The sequence below is a fragment of the Vollenhovia emeryi genome, unplaced genomic scaffold (genome assembly GCF_000949405.1).
Source record: "Vollenhovia emeryi isolate VEMERY1.0 unplaced genomic scaffold, V.emery_V1.0 DF939265.1, whole genome shotgun sequence".
In the NCBI taxonomy this organism is placed as follows: domain Eukaryota; kingdom Metazoa; phylum Arthropoda; class Insecta; order Hymenoptera; family Formicidae; genus Vollenhovia; species Vollenhovia emeryi.
Genome location: NW_011967101.1, coordinates 105,214 through 125,146, shown reverse-complemented (window position 1 = coordinate 125,146; position 19,933 = coordinate 105,214). Strand labels below are relative to the sequence as shown.

Here is a 19,933-nt window from a genome sequence, read left to right as displayed (position 1 = left end):
CGGCAACGTTACCGCGTCCAGTGGGCAGGAGCCATAAGAACTACGGAGACACATCTACTTATCGACGCAGTCGATAAATATCACTTTTTGGTGCGTGTCCGTGCTAAATTCACTTTTCGATATATTGTAAATAAATCACTTTTTGGTCCGTGTCCGTGCTACATCCACTTTCCGACACTGTCAATAAATCGCTTTTTAGCGTATGTCTATGCTATATCCACAATTTATGGATGTTAAGACAATGTTGAAAAGTGGATGTAGCACGGACACACACCAAAAAGTGATATTTATCGACCGTGTCGATAAGTAGATGTGTCTCCGTAGTTCTTACATCCACTTTTGATGGCGAAAATCGGTCCCAAGTAAACCCTATGGCGTGGCCGCTCTCAGGTTTCTCTCTGAAAATACAATTGCGCCGTCGATTATGTAGTGTCTGTTCTTTTTAGCTGAACTGGCTGCACTGGTTCACAGTTTATCTCTCTCGTTTGAATACGGAGGGAAGAAGATAAACTGTGAACCGAGTGTGCGCAGTTGGTTCAGCTAAAAGGAACGGACCCGTGAAAACATCGCTGCGATGTATTTCGAAGGACGCGTGTAATCGACGTGCGGATCGATTATTTTGACGATAAGAGATCGTCTTGGGCGTTAAAAAATCTCGTGTCGCTGATATACAGGCCGATAAAGTTCGTTCTTCGTCCATCAAGACGTACAAGTGTGGACATCCGTGAAACGATCTGTCGAGGAAAGACCACCTCTCAACGTGTAATCTTTGATACTTCTCGTTCCAATGGCACAGACGGGGCCCAACTTGCCGAAGCTTCCGAGCCTTCCGGCTCCGTTGAAATCCATACAGCAATACTTGACAGTCGCGTCGAAGCACGACCAGCGAGATAGCGTTGTCAGTTATTGGTGTGCGTACACGATATTTAAAATATTTTAGGTCTTAAGTCTAGAGATCGTAGAGATGTCAGTAGGTTAGACACAGAGAGTGAGAGAGAAAAACGTTTACCATACCTTGTCTTCTACCTTGAAGGGAAGTTATTGAAATTCACGTACGAAACAAACAGGTCGCCTGTTTGCTCTCCAAACCGGATTGAAGCTGTCGACCAAGACGTCGGAAGAGACGAATTTTCTACTGAGGCTGATGGACTGGCTGGAAACGACGAAGAAGGAGCTGCACGACAACGAAGCCATCACCAACGAAGTGGCCGCCCAGGCGCACCTGGAGAATTGGACCTTGAAGCTCTTCCTGTATGCCGACAAGAACGACAGGGCCGCAAATTTCTCCCAGAACGTGGTGCAGAGCTTTTACACCGCTCAGATATTGTACAATGTGTTGACGCTGTTCGGAGAGCTGAGCGTGGAAGCGGCACAAAATCGGAAGTACGCCCAGTGGAAAGCGGCCTACATTCACAACTGTCTCGCAAATGGGGAAACTCCAGTGCCAGGTCCGATGAAAGACGCCGACGAGGAAGATGATTCCTTCAAAGCGTCCAACGACGATGGTAAATATTGACCGTTTAGTCTTACAAATTTGTGTCGAGTTCTGACCAACGCTTTTCTGGCCACTAGCCGGAGAGCCCGAATCAAATGTGAATCCCGAGAGTCCCAAGGATAACATTTCGCGAAGCATTCCGCCCGTTCCTGTAAATCCGCCGTCTGCGAGAACGCAGCCGTTTGAGTCGGAAGATGATATGTATAAGACAGAAAGTAAGTCGCGGTGTAATTGACGTTTACCAACGGGATGAGGCGAATGGATCTAAGAATACGATAATATGAGAGAATTCTTTCAACTCGGACACGATACAATTTTACAGGCGGTACCCAGTTGTCAGTCGAGCAGATTGCCAAGGCTCAAAAGTTAATCAAATGGGCAAGCAGCGCGTTGGACTATGACGACGTAGCTACCTCCGTGAAGAACCTTCGAAATGCCCTGCACCTTTTAACTACTGGTGAGGGGCCCGCGACGGACGAGATGGATCGAAAATCGCACCGCGTTCATTGATGTCTTATAATCAGTTATGTTGAGCCTGTCGCCTGTATCGTGCATAATGGCCAGTAAAAGATATTTTACTAATATTTCACTTTTACAATCTTGGAGATAATAGAAGGCGAATAAAAGAGGCATGGTTACAGTTAACTAGTCAAATCAACCTCGAAGATGCACTTAACGAAAATAGAAATTGTTACGGACTGCGTTTTCCGGATTGTAATTATTGCTGTTCACAACGAGAGGTGTATAGTTACAGTTTCGTCATATTTATTGAAACTACTTGCTTTAGAAGTATTAATATCCCTTTTAATGAAGGCTTTAACATCACTATACCTAGTTTTTCAAATGATTTTTAGTAATATTGTTGATAAGACGTTTTTGCAAGTAATCTTTTGCTAAATAAATTAAGACAATTGAACATTTAAATGATACAAATCAGTTATTTTGGAGAGACTCTTGAAATAGATTGTTAAAATGGCGAATGTGAATATTTTAGAAATAGGGTAACATTGCTTTCACAAGTTGTAGAACTTAATAATTACTGATAAAACGTGCTAAATAACTGGCTGTATTTTATTTCACACGAAGTGTACATTTAATGTCTGGTATATAACGTAATATATTTTTTATATAAACAATATTAAATGAGATTATAAATATACCAAAATGTATGCGTATAAATCTTGTCTTGTAAAAAAGAAACAGCAACATTTTCTTTGAGTTTTTATCAATCAATAGATATATAAATCATTTATATTAAAAGTTTATATAAAAAAAGGAATAAGTGCAATATTTCTGATACATCTAACAATAAGTAATGTGAATGGTTTTTATCTCTCTTATTGCATGTAAAAGAAAGAGAAAAGATACAATTACTGTTACATAACAAGGTGTCGACTTATTAAAAAATATTTTAAACGCGTAAACATTCCTTAAATTGTCATAGTTAAAAATCTGTATATTAATTGCCATGAAAACAACTATCAAATGGGTATCAAGTAATGAACAGGTTTCTGTATGAGAGTTTCAATTTTGGTTTATTTATCAAATTGTCTGATCACACTCGTTATTCGCACGTAGAGATTTTAAGAAATAAATTAAAGCTAGTGCGCACATATGTTTCAATTACTAAGAAAGATTTTCTACATGTTCCATACACGCACGTTCGCACGGTACATATAAGAGCACATTCATTCAAGTGGCAGTTAGTACCTCGTGCTTAAGCTAGTGTCACTGACGATTGGTTATCTGACTATTGCATCAATGTCGATTAGTGTTACGCATAGCAGATTAAATTTCTTTCTCTGTATTACAGCTAGCTTATATCATAGCCTCCTATGATTAGATCATAGTTCTTCATATATTATACACTTATTGTAGCTGCTTAATAAGAGTATCTCTAATTTAGCTAATTATATTATAATTTCCTATACATATATTATTTATATTATATAGCTGCTTATATTGTAACTGTATAATGTTTCATATTATTTAGCTGTCACGTGTGATAGTCCTGTTATGGCTTTAAAAAGAACTAAAAGTGGTAAGGACTATCAACTAGAATAAATCGACCAAATTGACTTATTTTTAAATTAATTTCACTGATATAGTATGCAGTTAATTCTTTGTCAGCGATCTCTTGACTCCTTTTGCATCTCATCGGCTTAACTGTAATATAAAGAGATAATTTCTTTAATCATTGCCAGAGAGAGAGCGACAATCGACATTGATTCAATGGTGTCTTGATGGACCGATATCGCAGGATGAACCACTATCATTAATGTGAGGACTCTTAACATTTACCGACCATAATCATCGGACAATTGCTATCGGTATTCAAAATCAAATTGTACATCGTCGATTTTCAATCGTTAGAAATTCTATTCATCCAATAATCCGCATCGGCGATAAAAATATCCCGTCGTAAGACTTTAGAGAACTTGCACTAATTCTGTAAATCTTATTGGTCGTGACGACACACGCTTGCTTTTTATTCTGCAAACTATATTGCGATATAGGGCGCAGAGTAACACGTAGAGTGCAACCAAAATTCATCTCGATAATCACGCTAAGGCTCCTGAACTCGCCGCGACCACGCTGGAAAACGCGACGTCGGAGACTTAGAAATGGCACGTGGAGAATTCTTGCGTGACAGTTTTAAATAAAAAGTTGTTTAGAAGAAAAACGCTTTAGCTCGCTTAAGCACGCTTATAAAATTATCCGAAAACCTTTCCTTTGACAATTAACAAACATTCGTAAAATAAACGCGATACGAAATTCAATCATATTTTATAAGTGCATCGTATAAGTAGGCTTCGTATCGCGCGTATTACAGCTCTTTATTGATTATTGCAAGGAAAATTTTTTCGAACAGCGATCTCTGACGTGTTGTTTCCAAATGTCTTTTTATTGAAAAATGTCACGCAAGAATTCTCAGCGTGTCATTTCTCGCCTCTGACGTCACGAACCAACATAGCCGCAGCGAGCACCCAGGGGCCTAAAAGATCAGTGTAAATTATACGTTCCTTATCTAACTTCCAGTTTCGGGGATATAGATTTTTTACAAATTTAATCTAGAGAATCCCAAATCACCGTCTTCTTTCTTTCTACATATTACATAGTTTTTTTATTGCGTGTCGAATCTTTACATTCAAAAAGAACCCAGAAAGATATATTGAATAACAGTGCCTCGACATAAAAGTTTCATTTTCGGAAGAATGAGAACGAGAGAGAGAAAGTCTTATATGTGAAATAAATAAACTAATCTTCCTCAGAATCAGTGGTCGAGAAATAAAATCGCGGAATCAAGTGGTTTAAAGTGAAAACAGACGACGCGTTTTCCAACCGTAATCCCGCTCAGTCTTGCTTCTTAGATTTATCGTCGACACCGTTCGCCGTCACCGATTGCGCATCTTCTCGCCTGAGCTGCCAGTCGATCACCAGTCGCCCCGTGAGCATAAAGAAGAATACCTGAAACCGTTTAACCGATTGACAGTTGACGAAACGCACGCGATAACGCTGATAATCACTCACCAGTGCCGGGGCGATCCTCTCGAATTTGTCGTTGACCATGTAGTGAGAATACACGGCCATCAGCATCAAAAGAAGCAGCACTGTGTTCGATAAGTTTTTAACTTTGTCTGGAAGCAATTTACAGATGATTACTGCAATGGACCAGCTCCGCTTATCAAATATAACAATTTCTATGATCGAAGCTAAGAATTTGTACGGGATAACAAGCGTGAGAAGCGAATCTAAGGAATCTACGGAAATAGAAATTCATCGAATCCCAGTTTCTAAAACTGTTAAGAAACCAGTGCAATCAAAGACTGCGACGAGCAAAAGCGTCTGCGACAAGAAATATCTATGATGAGAGGATCTGTGATGTCGGGTAATTGAGGGGATTGACGTTGTGGCACATTTTGCAAAACTGATAATTCGGCAGAACAGGTGACTGTGAAGGGAGGCTATTATAATCAAAGAAGGTGGTTGATCTTTTGCACCTACGACTTGGAATAATCGCCATGGCGAGGCCGCAGATGATCTCGAGCGAGCCTACGACTCTTCGGTACCACTTGCTGGGCACCTTGAAGTCAAGCGTTCCCGAGAGCGGGAATACTTTTGCGTACTTGACATACTCCTTTCTCTGAAACCAAAAGAAAACATATTCAAATCATTGATAGTCCTCGGTGAAAATATAATAGTCGAGAACGAAACATGAGAAACTATACTTAATGGTACATCTAGACGTAATACATGATAAATATACAATTATGTTCGTTGATGAAGTAATATGTGTTACGATATCCGTTGTCAAAAATCCGAGCCTCTTTAAGAAAAATATCAAAAATAATTTTCGAGTTGTAGCTGAGTAAAAATTGAAATTAATGACAAATCTTGTTCTTCGCCTGAGCTTTCAATAGCATTTTCGAAAAAAAGCTTTTCATATTTAATTATAAAAATTAAGTATGTTCACGTTTTCTTTCTCTTGTACAATCTCTTCATCTAAATAAGAAAAGTAATAAGAATAATTAAAAAAACCTAACTTTTACATTGTTTTTTAGAAAAAGTAAAAAATGCGACAATATTCTACGTATATTCATATATAAAATCATATCTTATTTACGATTGTAGTATATTTATATATGATTTATATATGATTATATATATAAATTTTTTTCGTTTCTTCAAACTTTTATTTTTTTGCAACAAAAAGAACGATACAAAAATGATCTTTTAAATTATTTTTTTAATTCTTATTATTTGTCTTGTAAATACGAACAGAAAGAGAACATCTACGGATACATTTTATATGAAAAATTCCCGGATTTTTATTTGGACTACAGTGAATTAAGATGTTTGACGTTAACGTCTTAAAAGTCGCAAGGCCAAATGTAACGTACAATAATAATAATAAAATGTCGATAGAGCAAAGAATCATTTCGGGTGTTGGTAAAATGTGTCTCATTATTCATCGCCAAAGTGACTGGTTACTGAACGCTGTATCTTCCCGCACATATTTACATAATGCTGAAGTAATCGAGGGCTCATTTTGGCAGCAAGAGCCCAGACAATTCGAGGACTTGAAGAAAACCTGACTTGTTCTAATACGCGAAGTATATAAATATCATTCGCCAGCGACTTAGCGAGCTTATTGGCGGTTGACCAAGCAATCTGCACCGGTGTTTACCTTAATATCACTTTCGTTGGGCAATGTCGGAGATACGGAAATAGCGGAATGACACACCGACGGTACGCGACTTACTTAAAAATTTTATATCAAGAGACGTAGGTCATATAATTAAGCACGCAACATTATTTTGCTAATTCAAGGTACAAATATGGAATGAATGAAGTACCTTTCGGTACTTTACGAAACGAGAGACGTCCACATTTTCTTACGGAAATGCTACAAAAAACAAGGAACAATCGGCTTGCAAAAATGTAACAATGCCGAAAGAACATTTAATAATTTACTAATATATAAATGATAATTTATCGACCGCTTAAATATTTCAGATTCGATAACAGCGGTACGCTAATGGCCATTGTGCATTTCCACGTGGCCGTATCAGCGTTTAATCTTTAACGCCGTGCAACATAAGTATTCTATAATACCTCGATATACGTTATCGAGCGCGCGTTACCGCGTGTATTTTTATACCGTCTATAACGAGTTACGCGACACCGGTACGTGTCGCACCTCACGATCGACCGGGTTTCAAAAAATTGTATTTTTTCCCCCCCGAACGCCCTTGGCCTCGTTGCGATCGATTCACGATGCCACGCAATTAGTCGTCGACTTTAATTGACATTTAAGGGAAATATCAATTCCGGAATTACGGGACGAAACTGCCTATTTTTCTATTTCGGTCTCTTGCCTTCACAGCTGAAAAATTTGTGTTTTCTTGTTAAAGAAAATGCCGGTTAAAATTTTTGTGTTAATTGACTCCAAATGTAAAATTATTATAATACTTGAAAAGAAATGTTGAAACAACACAATGTATACTTATTTTTAAATCTTACACAATAGATATGTTCTGTATTATTAGTGACAAGATTTATCTGTTAAAATTTACAGAATAAAATGTTGATTTTATTCTATATAACATAAGCGAGAGTGATTTCGAACTGTCATTTGACTTATTACATCTGTAAAATGTAAAAATTACATTTAAAAAATTTATTTTGTTATTATAAATATGTTAATTTTTATACACAAAATCTATTTCAAATTATTTTGAGATTTGCATTTATTTTGTGTTAAAATATTAACAGAGTATTAGTGTGCTCATTTCCAATGTAACATATCCATGTTACGTTAAATTAACACAAAAATTTGTGTGGGCTGTTTGGGACATGTGATATCTGTTAACACAAATTTTTCAACTGTGTTTGAATCAACAATACGAAAAATATCTTTTCTCTCTACTTTTTTTTCGTACGATTGACTACGAGTTTGACCGATGCTTTTGTTTTAAGTAAGCCGTTTCTGAATTTCAATTGTGATTTGAGAAGAGACAATTTTTTTTCAGGTAACTCTTCGTAATTTTTTGTAAAAGTGTAATTTTAAAAACTGAATAATCCAGTTATTTTTGAAGAGACTAAAGGAATATAAAAATCGGTTTGCTGTTTTCCAAGGGAAAAGTACACAAAGTTCAAGAAATATGATTTACAACAAAGCGCTTTGAAGATTTTAAAGCTATTTAGCATCGCTACCTCACATTACATGATGTATCCTCTTTGTGTACTGTTTTAAATAAGGGCGACAAGTAAAAAATGACATTCGTCGAAATATACGGAAGACAAGAAAATTAGAAAAAATAGAACCCAAAGTACCATCTTTGCCTGTGCTTTTATCGTTTTTATTGACATTTTATCATTTTTATTAACATTTTGTAGCGCGTAGTTTAGTTTACATTTAGCTGTTTTTTTATTTTTGATGTAAATTTTCGTAATCTGATCAGCATCGGAAAGAATAATGGAAGCACAAGCGATATAACTTGATAATAAATTAATTAGAAAACGAATTAGTTAAAATACCTAAATTAATTAGAACATTCTTATGTCGCGACTGCCGATGCATTGCCTGTTCAGATTCGCGCGAAACTACATAAGTTTAAACTTTTTTTTAAACAACCACACGGAAGGAATCTTCTCTTAAAATTTAGCCTGCAAATTACGCGATCGTGGGACAACACGGCACTTTAAAGAACTTTATGGAAGTTTTTTTACTAGTAAAATGGTAAAATTTAAAAACTGATAAAATTCTTCGAAATGTCGCGTTGTCCCACGATTACATAATTTTCAGGATAAATTTTAAAAGAAAATTCTCTCCGTGTACTATACACGCCCAGTGGGCATCACTTTATCTTATTGTCTTATTTTATCTCGATTTATCTTTTTAGATTATTTACAATGCCCGAGCAAGGCCAAATAACGCCCACTAATGCCCAAAAAATGGCCAGCGACGCTGGAAATCTGTACACCGCAATGCCCTCAGCGGTTTACCCACTGGGATAAATTTTAAAAGAAAATCCTCTCCGTGCAGACATATCCAAAATTCACTTTATACACAGATCAGAACGCGGGGAACAATTTGCGCCTTTCAAAAAATTTTAAACAAACGACGATTCGGTCATTATCAAGCGCTCCCCTCGAGCAACTCTTTCGCGCAACAACCCAGTCCTCGTCGCCACCAGCGCGCTACGAGGATCAATTTTCTCCGTTCCTTTCGAGATTGACCTCAACGGCTTATCCCTTTGTAAAATTACGTCGATCACTTTGGAGAAATATTCGGTTAACAATTCGCTGGATCGACGCCTTTCATCGCGCCGCGAGAAAGAACCGCGTCGCGCTTCGCTGTGCGCCTAAACGTTAACGCGATGAACGTGGCGAACCGTAGTATTCGCCGTCGAGTTTTTCATCTCTGGAGCGTTAACAATCCGGAAACGAGCACCGTGGGAACGACGGGGAGGAGGACGCCGCGCCGGGAGCTTCGACGAGGGGAAACACTGGCTGGAAGCGCGCGCGCGCGCGCTATCACGGCGCAATCAAGGGTAGCCACGAGCTGCGAGCGACGTAAACGTTACGTAACAAGCCGGGCCGTGACAGAGCGGACGCGATACGCGGGGTTGGCCCGCGACTCGCGACGTTATCCACTTTGGCACCGACGTCCGCGAAATTACGTAAGACGAGGAGATGACGGACGGCGTACGTGACAATAAATGGCGTCCGGTCTGTCAGTCCGCTCGGGGGCGGTTTCTTTGTTCGGTATTTAATTGATTGTTACATTTTTGCGCGATGATAAATTCTCCACGGGGAACTTAAAAAGGCTCGCGAGCCGAAACGATGGTCGATTTTGAAGGCACACGGAGATTTGTCGCTCCGACAAGAGGCTGCGCTTTCAGCCTCGTCTACAATGTGCTCTCTGCGTCTAGAAATATTATGTTTTATATAGACAGAGCGAAACGCTTAAAAAATTTGTCGAACAATGTACACGGAGGGGATTTTTCTTGTAAAATTTATCCTGAAAATATTGTAATCGTTGGGACAACGCGGCATTTCGAGGAATTTTACGAGAGCACAAAGTTGTTCAAAATGCCACGTTGTCCCACGATTACACAATTCTTTTATTCGCGCCAATCTTTATTTCATATCTAATTCTAGCAGGTAGGCTTTGCTACAACTTTCTGTTGGTGCCTCACCTTTTGCTTTCGATTATCAATGCTCTTTCACTGTATCTCCTTTTTGTAGCAACAAAAATAGTATTATTATTTTCAGGGTAAATTTTAAGAGAAAACATATTCCGTATACGACTGTACAGTGTACAATGTACAATTTATCCACTCGGGCAAATTTTTTTAAACGTATCTATCGGCTACAAAATAGAATGTTTCTAGACGCAAAGAACACATTGTAGATTAGGCTTTAAAATCGACAAGAGCAGTCGCGCGCGGTTCGTCGAGCTGGGAAAGGCGTGCAAAATTCACAAGGAAATATTATTAGACCGGCCGCGAAAAGGGCGTCCTCTCTCAGTATCAATCGGTTACATCATTTGATAACGTTAATAATTCGCAGCGCTGATTCGGTTGCAGATCGGCCGTTGAGCTCCAAAGAGAGATCCTAAACTTATCGATCAGATTAGCCCTGTTGATCGCGGACGGGAGCGTCTGCACGCTGCCAATTATTAATTTCGGGCGTTAAAATAACTCGGCAATTGCAAGACGGCAATTGGGACCACGCGGAGAGGCATTTCCTCTTAAAGTTCGGCCCGAGATTCATGCAGTCGTGGGACAACGCGGCGTTTCGAAGAATTTGACGAGTTTTTCTTTAAACGTTGCCGTACGTTTTACTAGTAGTTAAACTTAGTGTACATTTTATTAGCAAAGTGCGCGATGATACTTCCAAAAACTCGTATAAACTTGTTGAAAATGCCACGTTGTTCCACGATTGCATGATTTTCAGGGTGAATTTTTAAAAGAAAATTCCGAGGGGTAAACCGCTGACCAAAATCACGCACGCCAATGTCAATTACTTAATTTTCATGTCTTATTTTACTGTACGACGCTCCAGCGAGGGCCCAAAAAATGCCTAGTAATGTCCAGCAACTCCGCAAATCTGTGCACCGCGAAACCCTCGGCGGTTCATCCCTCGGAAAATTCTCTCCGCGTACATTCAACTGACAATTGCGGCACCAATTTCAGCGAGTAAATCTCGTCTCTCCCCCCCGTCGGTCGTCGACCTCGGCGCTGATAAACGGCAACGACACATTAATGCCATAACGACGTTAAGTCGAATCGGTTGCTAATCTCGAACGGATGTCGAGCCGCGACCGGCGGCAACTTGGTCGGTCCTCGCGTCTCGATGGAAACCTGTCGGCTCGCCATTGCCCGGCGACTTCCTCCCCGACGTTTTAATACATTTTACCGCTCGTCGAATCGCTCATGTCGCCGTTCCGCGTACAGTGACGGACAGAGTGGTCGCGACGCTTTCTTTTTACAATGAGTTTAGAAACTCGAGAAGTAGATCGGAAACGCTCAAAATGGTTACGGAATAGTCGTCGAGTAAAATATTTCCCGGAGAAGTCTCTTTGGAGCTTTAATCTAAACGCGCGGGAATGTTCGGGATGGATTCCAATCGCGGAATTGTGTTCCGCCTAGAAAATACAACAGACATCTAGGAAGTGATTGAACAATCCCGAACATTTCCACGACAGCCATCCAGGGCACTGCCTCGTTGAACGTCGCGCGGAGGGAAACCCTGGAGGAGGGTGGGATCGGTCCGACGCTCGCGAGTACGCGGACTCACCAGGTCCTTGTGCAGGTCCTTGCTGATGTGTGACGTGAGCTTCATCGTGCCGACGAAGACGAAGAATATGCCGAGGAGCACCGAGAGCGACTTGAGCACTATCGAGCCCATCCTGGCGGCCTGGACTCGCAGATACGCGGGCCGCGCGAACGCCGGCGCTCGGCCGGGTCGGTCCGGATCGAGGACCGGCTCGCACGTAATAAAAGAGAAGGATCGGTCGCCGGGGGCGAAGCGAGCGCGGCGCGGACGGCCGCGGCTGTGCGCGGATCTCGTCGTCTGAGAGGCGGTGGACCGCAGCGGCGAGGGCGCGTCTAGGGGCACATAATCGTCGAGCGTCGAGCGAGCTGGGTGGCGCGTTAGTAGGCGGCCGCGGCGACGACGGCGACGACGTCCACGGCGCGGGTCATCCCGACGTCCTCTGAGGCCGGAGCGCGGCGCGTCGCGGCTCGGCTCGGCGCGGCGTACGGACGTCTCCCTCTCCCTTCCTCTCGCCCTGAGCCCCGGGGTGACGTCAACGGCGGACGCGCGCGTATCGGCGTCGTCGCGCCGGCTATTTTCTGATCGATAACGGCGACGCCGCGCCGCGGTCGCGCCGCTCCGCTCCGTGCCCGATCGATGCGGAACGTCCCCTCGCTCGGACCGACTTCGACCGAGCTCCGATTGACTTGGGCGGCACGTGTTGACTTGTCACCGCGATTAGGTAACTCGATTGTTCCCGACGCTGCTTCTTTTATGTATCTCTCGACTACGTTCGTTTCCCATTTGGCCTTCGAGCTGAATACATGTTCTCCTCGCCGAGGAATCGAGCCGGGGCGTTCATCGATCCGTAGATCGCAAACTACGGGCGGTCTTAATTGTTGCCTAATTCATTAACTTGATTACCTTGTAAGTTGATGATTAGCTTGACTAATTTGTCGAGTAATGCACGTATTATTAATATGAGACTTTAATTATTTTACTAAAGTGCAGGGGAGATCATGAGGCATTAGACGCGAAAGCAAATGCGTACAGCTTTAATGTAACAAGAAAATAATAGTACTGATAAATTGTACGTGAAAATACAATGACGTCCCATTAATAAAGATGACTGTGAACGACAATATACAAATTTACAAAGATATACGGAGTCATGGAATAAATGCCTAATTAGCAATTGAGGAGAACATTAGGAAATATCAGTAATTTATGATCAAGAGAGTGGAAAAGGCGAAAAGTAAGACGCCACGTGTCGAATTTGAAGTGGGAAATCATGTAGCGAAAACCGGCTGACCCGAAAATAGAAGCAGCGGAGGAGGCACGAATATGAATAGATAATCAATTTTAAGTATCTTATTGAAGCGTACAAAGGGGCAATCTGTGGAATTCAGTCCAGTAACCTGGTTAAAATTAATCTGACAAGTCAGCCGGAGCTTGGCCGCGAAGTCATTCTTATATGAAATAAGCTACGCTAGTTGTCAATCCTTTGACCAAGTAGACAGTCTTGTGATAAAAACAAAAAAAAAGTTATGATTTCTACCATTTTGCTTCCGTCTTCCGCTCCAAAAGTATTTGCTTCCCCGCGAGTCATTGTCTCATCTCTAAATTAATCTTTCATGTGTCGTCACGCCTGAAAAAAAATGATTTATATTAAAGATTAAAGCTCAAGATGAGAAACAAACTAAAATACCATACCATTTTGCGTAACGGCACCTGCCCCTGTTCTCGACTACTCGCTTATGAATCCAGCTTTATTAATATCTTACAAGCGTAAGGGTTGTACAATGATTATTTACATGCCGCTTTCACAGTCGCTCGCGGTATCTTGCAGGCACGCGGCTTCACCGAAGCGGCGTCGTTGCCGTCGCAATTGCTAACGACAGAGGACGTTTTCGCTATACTCGCGTTCATCAGGACGGTCATGGACGCGTTACTGTCGCTCAGTATCACGGCTTTTCGGCGATGCGAGATCAGTATCCCCTTGCTCTGCTGGCCCTTCTTAGCCTTCACCGTGGACGACGTTGTCCTCTTAACACTGTTGACCGATTGAACGTGGATCGTTCCTTCCACCTTCGTTTCCCTCGACACTGCTTCCGGGAGCTGCAACTTCACCGACTCCGCCGCAGCTTCGCCACATACCGGCCTCGGCGGCTCTTGGGTCACATCGGGATCCGGGACGTTGATAAAAGACTTCTGAACATAATTGTGATCGTTGAGGCACATTTCGACATTGCTCTTAGTTGACATTTGACGAGAAGTCCCGCTTTCGATCGGCGCGTGACTCTTAGCTCCACCCTCAATGCCACAATCCGACACAGCCTCCGCTTTTATAGCAATTTTGATGATAGAAATCTTTAGTTCGTCGCCGTTGGTGTTTCTATGGATCCTATGGATCCTATTACCGCTATTATTCACCTCCGTGACCTCAACGACCCTTTCAATAGTGGGATTGTCCATTTCCTCCTTGTTAGCGGCACTTTCGATACTACAGACATCTGATTCTTTGATTTTAGCAACACTTTCAGTAGCAGTCTTCTCTTTGATTTTGGTAGTTTCGATAACAGCCGTTTCAGAATCCTTTGACGTTTCGTCAGCATCGTTTTTATAATCGGCATCACTGCCGCGCACTTGTTCGATCGCTCCAACGTTTTCAGCAACGGAATCCATTAAATCTTCGTTGACGTAAAATTTCCACGAATCTTCGTCTTTTCTACAATTGTAGGCTTCGTCGATCGCCATATTACTCTTGCTAGAACTCGGCTGAATTATTTCTTCGCGATCTTTCGTACTTCGTTGCAGAAGATGTGACGTTTCTTCAGCCTTTCTTGTACTAATATCTGCCACTTCTAACTGTTTTGTACTGTGTGCCTTCTTTTGAAGTGATGTCGATTTGCTATCAATGGACGCGCCCACAGAAATATCCTCTTTCCTATCTTCAACTGGAACGCCTCTTACATTGCTTTCTTCCATTTTGTTATTTTTAGAGATCGTTGCAGAATTATTTCTCTTCTCGGGACTGTCTAAAATTTCGCCTTCCTCCAGAGCAACCGAGCCTTCCGTTGCGACACGCGCGAATGTGCTTTTTACTGAATTTTTAATCTCCGATTCGTTTTTCACTTTGCGCTGTTCAATATCTTTCTCAACGCTGTAATTCGTTGTACTATTTACAATTGTTCGACTAGAAGACTCTCGGAAATTAGCTTCCACTGCAGCTTTATTACTTTCGTACGGTCTTTTATCACTCAGAGCCGTTCCCTTTTCCTTTCTCATGCTGCGATTTTCGTAATTCTTATACGAACTACTTTCTCTATCCTCAGCGTCGCTCGACGAGTATCTGGATCTGTCCCGTTCACGTTCTCTACGAGTATGCCTCGTTTTCCTGTCATTTTCCTCGGTCTTGTAGTTCCACTTTAATCTCCCGTTGTTGTATCGGCTGTCGTATCTATAATCATCGTACTTCTTTTCTTTGTACGCTCTACTGTATCTATCGCGTAAACGACTGCTCGAACTTTCGTAATCGCTCCTGCTTCGAGAGTAGCTTCTCCTTGGCGGACTATACCTGTGCCCATTCCTCTTGTAACGACTGCTAAACCCTTCCGAGACATAATTAGATGTCGAAGCAGTCCGAGGATTTCTTGAATTATCGGCCAGTTCGTTCCTGGCGTTGAGACTGTCGTGATCCCTCGCTGCATTCCTCCATCCATTTGCGCACGTTTGATCCTGTTTCGTGTCTCGATACTCAGAAGTGGCTCTGCGCTCGTTGTAGGATACAGCCTCTTCCTTTTTAAACGAATGTACTGCACTCAGCCGATCTTCGAATTTTACGGTGTCTTTTATCTCGCATGCCGCAGGATTGTCCGTTAAATGATACGGCATAAGGTAATTGTAATCGGTTTCTTCGGTCGTAGCTTTATCTTCATTTTCAATTTTTAAACGTTTATGTCTGTGCGTATCATCCTCTTCATTCGTCCTTTTCGATAAAATCCTTCTGTGTGCGTTTCTTTCTGGGGATCCTGCAACAAGATTGCCTCACGATAAATTACTGTACTTTTAAACTAACGAGCGTATCATTCAGTTGTCCTAAATATGTTTAAGTACGAATTCTGAAATTTGTACACTTTTTTCAGGATACAAACAGTAACAAATCAATATTCAGCAAGCCTGACATTTTGATATGACGGCACGAAGAATTTCTTTCATGTTAGATTAAAAGCTGTGCAAAAATCAAAACACTTTCTTACAATTCTATTCTATAAACTTACGCGGCACACATAATCGCATATAGAAAGTAAAGTTTACGTTACCCGAATTAGAACGTCGTCCGATATTAGATTCATTGCCGTTGTTATTTACACTGAATTGAGATCCATTCTCCCTATCGTTCTCCGCAACGTCGTCTTCAGGAACATCCTCTAGTTGAGCTTCTACGCCAGGCTTTAATGCATTTTGCCTCTTCTCCTCTTTCTCGTCCTCCAAAATTCTCTTTTGTAATCTTTCTGCAAACAACGTGGGCACCCTAATAACATCAGCCTGCGGCTTCCTACTTTTATACTCGTCGTGATGGAATTCAGCTTGATGCGTTTCAGTTTCACTGTCCTGTGAACGCGTCGAGGGGATATTCTCATACTTTCTAGCTGCAGTATGCTGATATGCTAATCTGTGAGTGGAAACACCCGGAGTTTCACTCCTGCTGCTCCCCCTTCTAAAAGCTACATCGTCCAACCTGCAAGCATTACGACGACCATTAGAAACGAATTCGTTGGTCAAAATGTTACGGTTTACAAAATTCATACCGCCTCCTGAGATCATCTATCATCTTATCCTTCCGCGCAATTTCAGCTCTTGCAGTTTTGAGTAAGGAAGACAGATTCCTCTCCAAGGTCGCCTTAGTCGTTTGAATGTCCTCGAGTTTGCTTGCGAGTGAGCTAAGCTCACTCTTGAATTCCTTGCAGTTACAATCTTGGTCCTTGATAACAAAAAAAAGCTCATTATTTCGTAGATTCTCTACATCGGTGGTGTACGTTATTTAATTATAACTCTTTTTCTTATAAATTATTATTGTTGCGAGACATGTTTTCTTTACTTCGGTATCTTATACATTGCCTTTAATATCTTTAAGTAGCGTATATAAATTTACGTAAACTTCTTTAAATTATATTTAAGGTACAAAGGTATGAAAACGTCCCCTCGATGCGTTCACAAGAAAGTGAAACTGAAACGCATTGCATGGGATTCCACGAGTATAAAAATAGGAAGCAACAGACTGATGTTAACAGGGTGTCTACGTTGCTTGGAGAAAGACTCCAGAAGAGAATTTTTAACTGTATTTAAAGAAGCTCACAGCAATCTGAATTGCATTTAAAAGTCCAAAACACATAGCTCTAGCTTTCCATACAGCATGTCCAAAAGACATCTTTAAGTCGTCTTGTAGACATACATATCTAAAAGACAACTTGAAGACGTCTTAAAGATGTCTCTTAGATATGCGCGCTGTATGGGTTTGTTCTTGTAAACATCTTCAAAATTGGATATTGCAAAATATATTAATTGACCTACTTGAAACGCGTCACGTTAAACATTTGCACTTGTACAGTGCGGTGCATCGATTCGACTCGGGTCGTACCATCAAGAAGCATCTGTTTAGATAACCAAGTGATTTTTGCCCACGTCTACTCATTACTCGAATCGAATTAATGCACTGTACCGTACGTCAAAGTGAACTCAACGCACAATACGTTCCAAATTATGTTTTTAGATTGTTCTTATAACTTTAGAAAGTCCCTCGAATAAACATCTTATATCAGTTAATTAGATTAAAGTAACCTCCACTCGTTAGAGCAAAACGATTCGTGGCACAACATAAAATACTAAAAGTTATTTTACAGTTGACAAAAATATACAATATTCCACGAGTTTCTGCCTGAGTTCTACTCCGCGAATTTAAACCTAAACTTTCATGTTCTATGCAGTTTGTGGCAACGAACGTTAGAAATCTATTTACAGATGCACGTTCTACGCAACAACGGTAGTAAACAATAAATGGATAAACTGTTAAAAATTCTCCTCGCGCGACGGACATCAAATAACATTTAACAAACACGAGCATTGCGAACAGCTCGATCGAGAAGCGTCGCTTGAAAGTGGCAGAACGCGCGAATACAGTTTCATGGCGCGCGCGGGAAATGTTTTGTAGGTTATGTCGGCGTCACGTGCAGTTCGCACGATCTGTCCGGTTAAAAATCGTGGGCACAATTGCACCCCTCGGCAAGCGACAGGCGCAAACTGGCGTACGCTACTTCGAGCCCCTCGTACACTTTGTACTCGCGCAAAATCGCAAGTCGCACGTCCCTCGCGAGCGAGCCGCGACGCAAGTGCGCGCCGAGCAGGGACAACTTGCCACGGCAGGCAGAATTTAGCATCGTCGTCGGCGAGTCTCACATTTTTCTCGGACGAAAAGCCCGGTAAATCCGCGTAAATGTCGACGTCATCCCCCATTTTCCGCGGATGCCTATCACAGCGAGACGGCCGTGACTCCGTTACTCTCGCGTGCCATCGCTGAAACTGCCGTGAGTGGCGTGAGTGCCGTGTGAACTGTCGACCACCCGCCACCGTCGCGACTCTGGCGAGTCTATCACAGCTGTTTCCGGTTATGCACCTCCTCCCCCCGGAGCGCGCGCACGGCGCTCATTGCGCGACTTGTTGACTGCAGCGGGCTGTGTTTACAATGGCCGCGTTCAGCAGACACAACTGTTGAGTGAGCGCTCAGTATGATTGGCTAATACTTTTAGATCCAGCCAATCATGTTAAGAAATCATTGAGCGCTCGTTCAACAGTTGTGTCTGCTGAACGCGGCCAATATTATTTTTATAATTAACAATTGTACAAAATTTAATTGGATGTTTTAATACAAAAAGAATCAGTATTCTAAACTGTATATTGATTTTATTAGACTATGCGTATGTACCTAAAAATATAACCTTTTGTATCTTTAATTTTTAATATTGTAAAGGAATTATGGATGTCCCTAGTATCAAAAAAAGATGGAAGTATTTAAAAGACTGTTATATAAAGGACTGGAAAAAAAGCAACGAATATATTCCAAGTGGATCGGCAGCTCCTGCAACAAGGAAAAATACTTTCCGCTTTTATGAGGCCATGAGTTTCTTAAGCGACTGTATGGAAGCGAAACAGTATGTATAATTTTCTTGTTGAATAAGAACTGAAAATTTAGTTGTGTAAATATATTGGGTTATATTTTAAAAATTACATGTTTTATTATTATTCAATTTTCATAAATATATTTTTTTAGTTTTAAAAATTAAACAGAAAATATAGTTTTTATGTTGTATTTTTTAAATATGTATTTTTCAGTTTTTAAACTAAATTTTTATAATACTCTCAAAATCAATGTTAACATTTTCTCTACCATTAAAATGGTAGTAAGAATAGTTATATTGTTCATGATAAGTATTGAACTAATAATTTTGTAACTTTTATATATTTTTTCTTTATTTCATTAGGACAGTAAGTACTCTGTCCAATTTGTCAGTACCATCTTCACCAATGTCATCGATATCGTCTGTATCGGCTGTGAATACAGAGGAATGTTCTACATCAAGTTCAAGCCATAATTTCAATTCATCGAAAAGTACCCTAACGGAACATGTAAATTCTGAGAATGTTCGGAGAATATCATAAACGTATATTGATAATATTCTCAGAATATTCGAAATACGTCATATGATATACTGAGGATATACTGAGAAAGTTCCTATTTCCCGCGGTACGTAGTTATTAGTATGTACTGAGAATATCCTAAAGAATATTCTCAGAATATCAGTAGAATGTTACTAGTATATTCTCACCATTTTCTTAGAATATTATTATATATAGCATATCGCGCGCACGCGCGCGCTTATGGGGAGAAACCGAGGTTAGTTAGCTACAGAGATGGTTGGCTAATCGCTTATTTCTGCTTTTCGTAACAGCTTATCAAATCGGGCAAGCAAGATTTAAAAAAACACATCATGGATGATTTTGAAATCCTTGCTTGCACGATCCTGCAATCTGTTAGAATACAGAAATATAATACAATAGATTAACCAACTTATCTCTTAAATTTAGCCAACTAACCCTGGTCTCCCCTATATATAT

General features: G+C 40.9%; 5 protein-coding genes across 7 annotated transcripts in view; 2 read left to right on the top strand and 3 right to left on the bottom strand.

The window, feature by feature from the left end:
- Nucleotides 1–503: 503 nt before the first annotated feature.
- LOC105559542 (vacuolar protein sorting-associated protein VTA1 homolog) lies at nt 504–2,879 on the top strand. Its single transcript, XM_012007910.1, has 4 exons — nt 504–911; nt 1,068–1,505; nt 1,573–1,710; nt 1,818–2,879. Exons 1-4 carry the CDS (start codon nt 788–790, stop codon nt 2,003–2,005), a joined length of 888 nt encoding a protein of 295 aa, XP_011863300.1. The 5' UTR covers nt 504–787; the 3' UTR covers nt 2,006–2,879.
- Nucleotides 2,880–3,012: 133 nt separating this feature from the next.
- On the bottom strand, nt 3,013–13,557 carry LOC105559538 (transmembrane protein 35). Of its 3 annotated transcripts, none has more exons than XM_012007904.1 (5): nt 11,804–12,240; nt 5,501–5,639; nt 5,027–5,133; nt 4,839–4,963; nt 3,013–3,661 (listed from the first exon to the last, which is right to left on the bottom strand). In XM_012007904.1, the coding sequence occupies exons 1-4, from the start codon at nt 11,912–11,914 to the stop codon at nt 4,850–4,852; spliced, it is 471 nt and encodes a 156-aa protein (XP_011863294.1). In that variant the 5' UTR covers nt 11,915–12,240; the 3' UTR covers nt 3,013–3,661; nt 4,839–4,849. The 3 variants fall into 3 exon arrangements, with proteins under 3 accessions (XP_011863294.1, XP_011863295.1, XP_011863293.1); XM_012007905.1 differs by lacking the exon at nt 11,804–12,240 and adding exons at nt 13,320–13,409; nt 13,475–13,557 and having other exon boundaries at nt 3,015–4,963; XM_012007903.1 differs by having other exon boundaries at nt 3,015–4,963.
- Nucleotides 12,282–19,927, top strand: LOC105559540. The gene is made up of 3 exons (XM_012007907.1): nt 12,282–12,503; nt 18,789–18,969; nt 19,300–19,927. The coding sequence occupies exons 1-3, from the start codon at nt 12,419–12,421 to the stop codon at nt 19,475–19,477; spliced, it is 444 nt and encodes a 147-aa protein (XP_011863297.1). The 5' UTR covers nt 12,282–12,418; the 3' UTR covers nt 19,478–19,927.
- On the bottom strand, nt 13,502–18,365 carry LOC105559539 (serine/threonine-protein kinase PRP4 homolog). The gene is made up of 4 exons (XM_012007906.1): nt 18,218–18,365; nt 16,573–16,745; nt 16,084–16,502; nt 13,502–15,792 (listed from the first exon to the last, which is right to left on the bottom strand). Exons 1-4 carry the CDS (start codon nt 18,272–18,274, stop codon nt 13,568–13,570), a joined length of 2,874 nt encoding a protein of 957 aa, XP_011863296.1. The 5' UTR covers nt 18,275–18,365; the 3' UTR covers nt 13,502–13,567.
- Nucleotides 19,146–19,933, bottom strand: part of LOC105559541 — a 5,012-nt gene continuing 4,224 nt past the window's right edge. Inside the window, exon 5 of the mRNA XM_012007909.1 lies at nt 19,146–19,367. Coding sequence (XP_011863299.1) covers nt 19,346–19,367 — 22 coding nt within the window. The 3' untranslated portion in view covers nt 19,146–19,345. The remainder of the gene's footprint in view (nt 19,368–19,933) is intronic.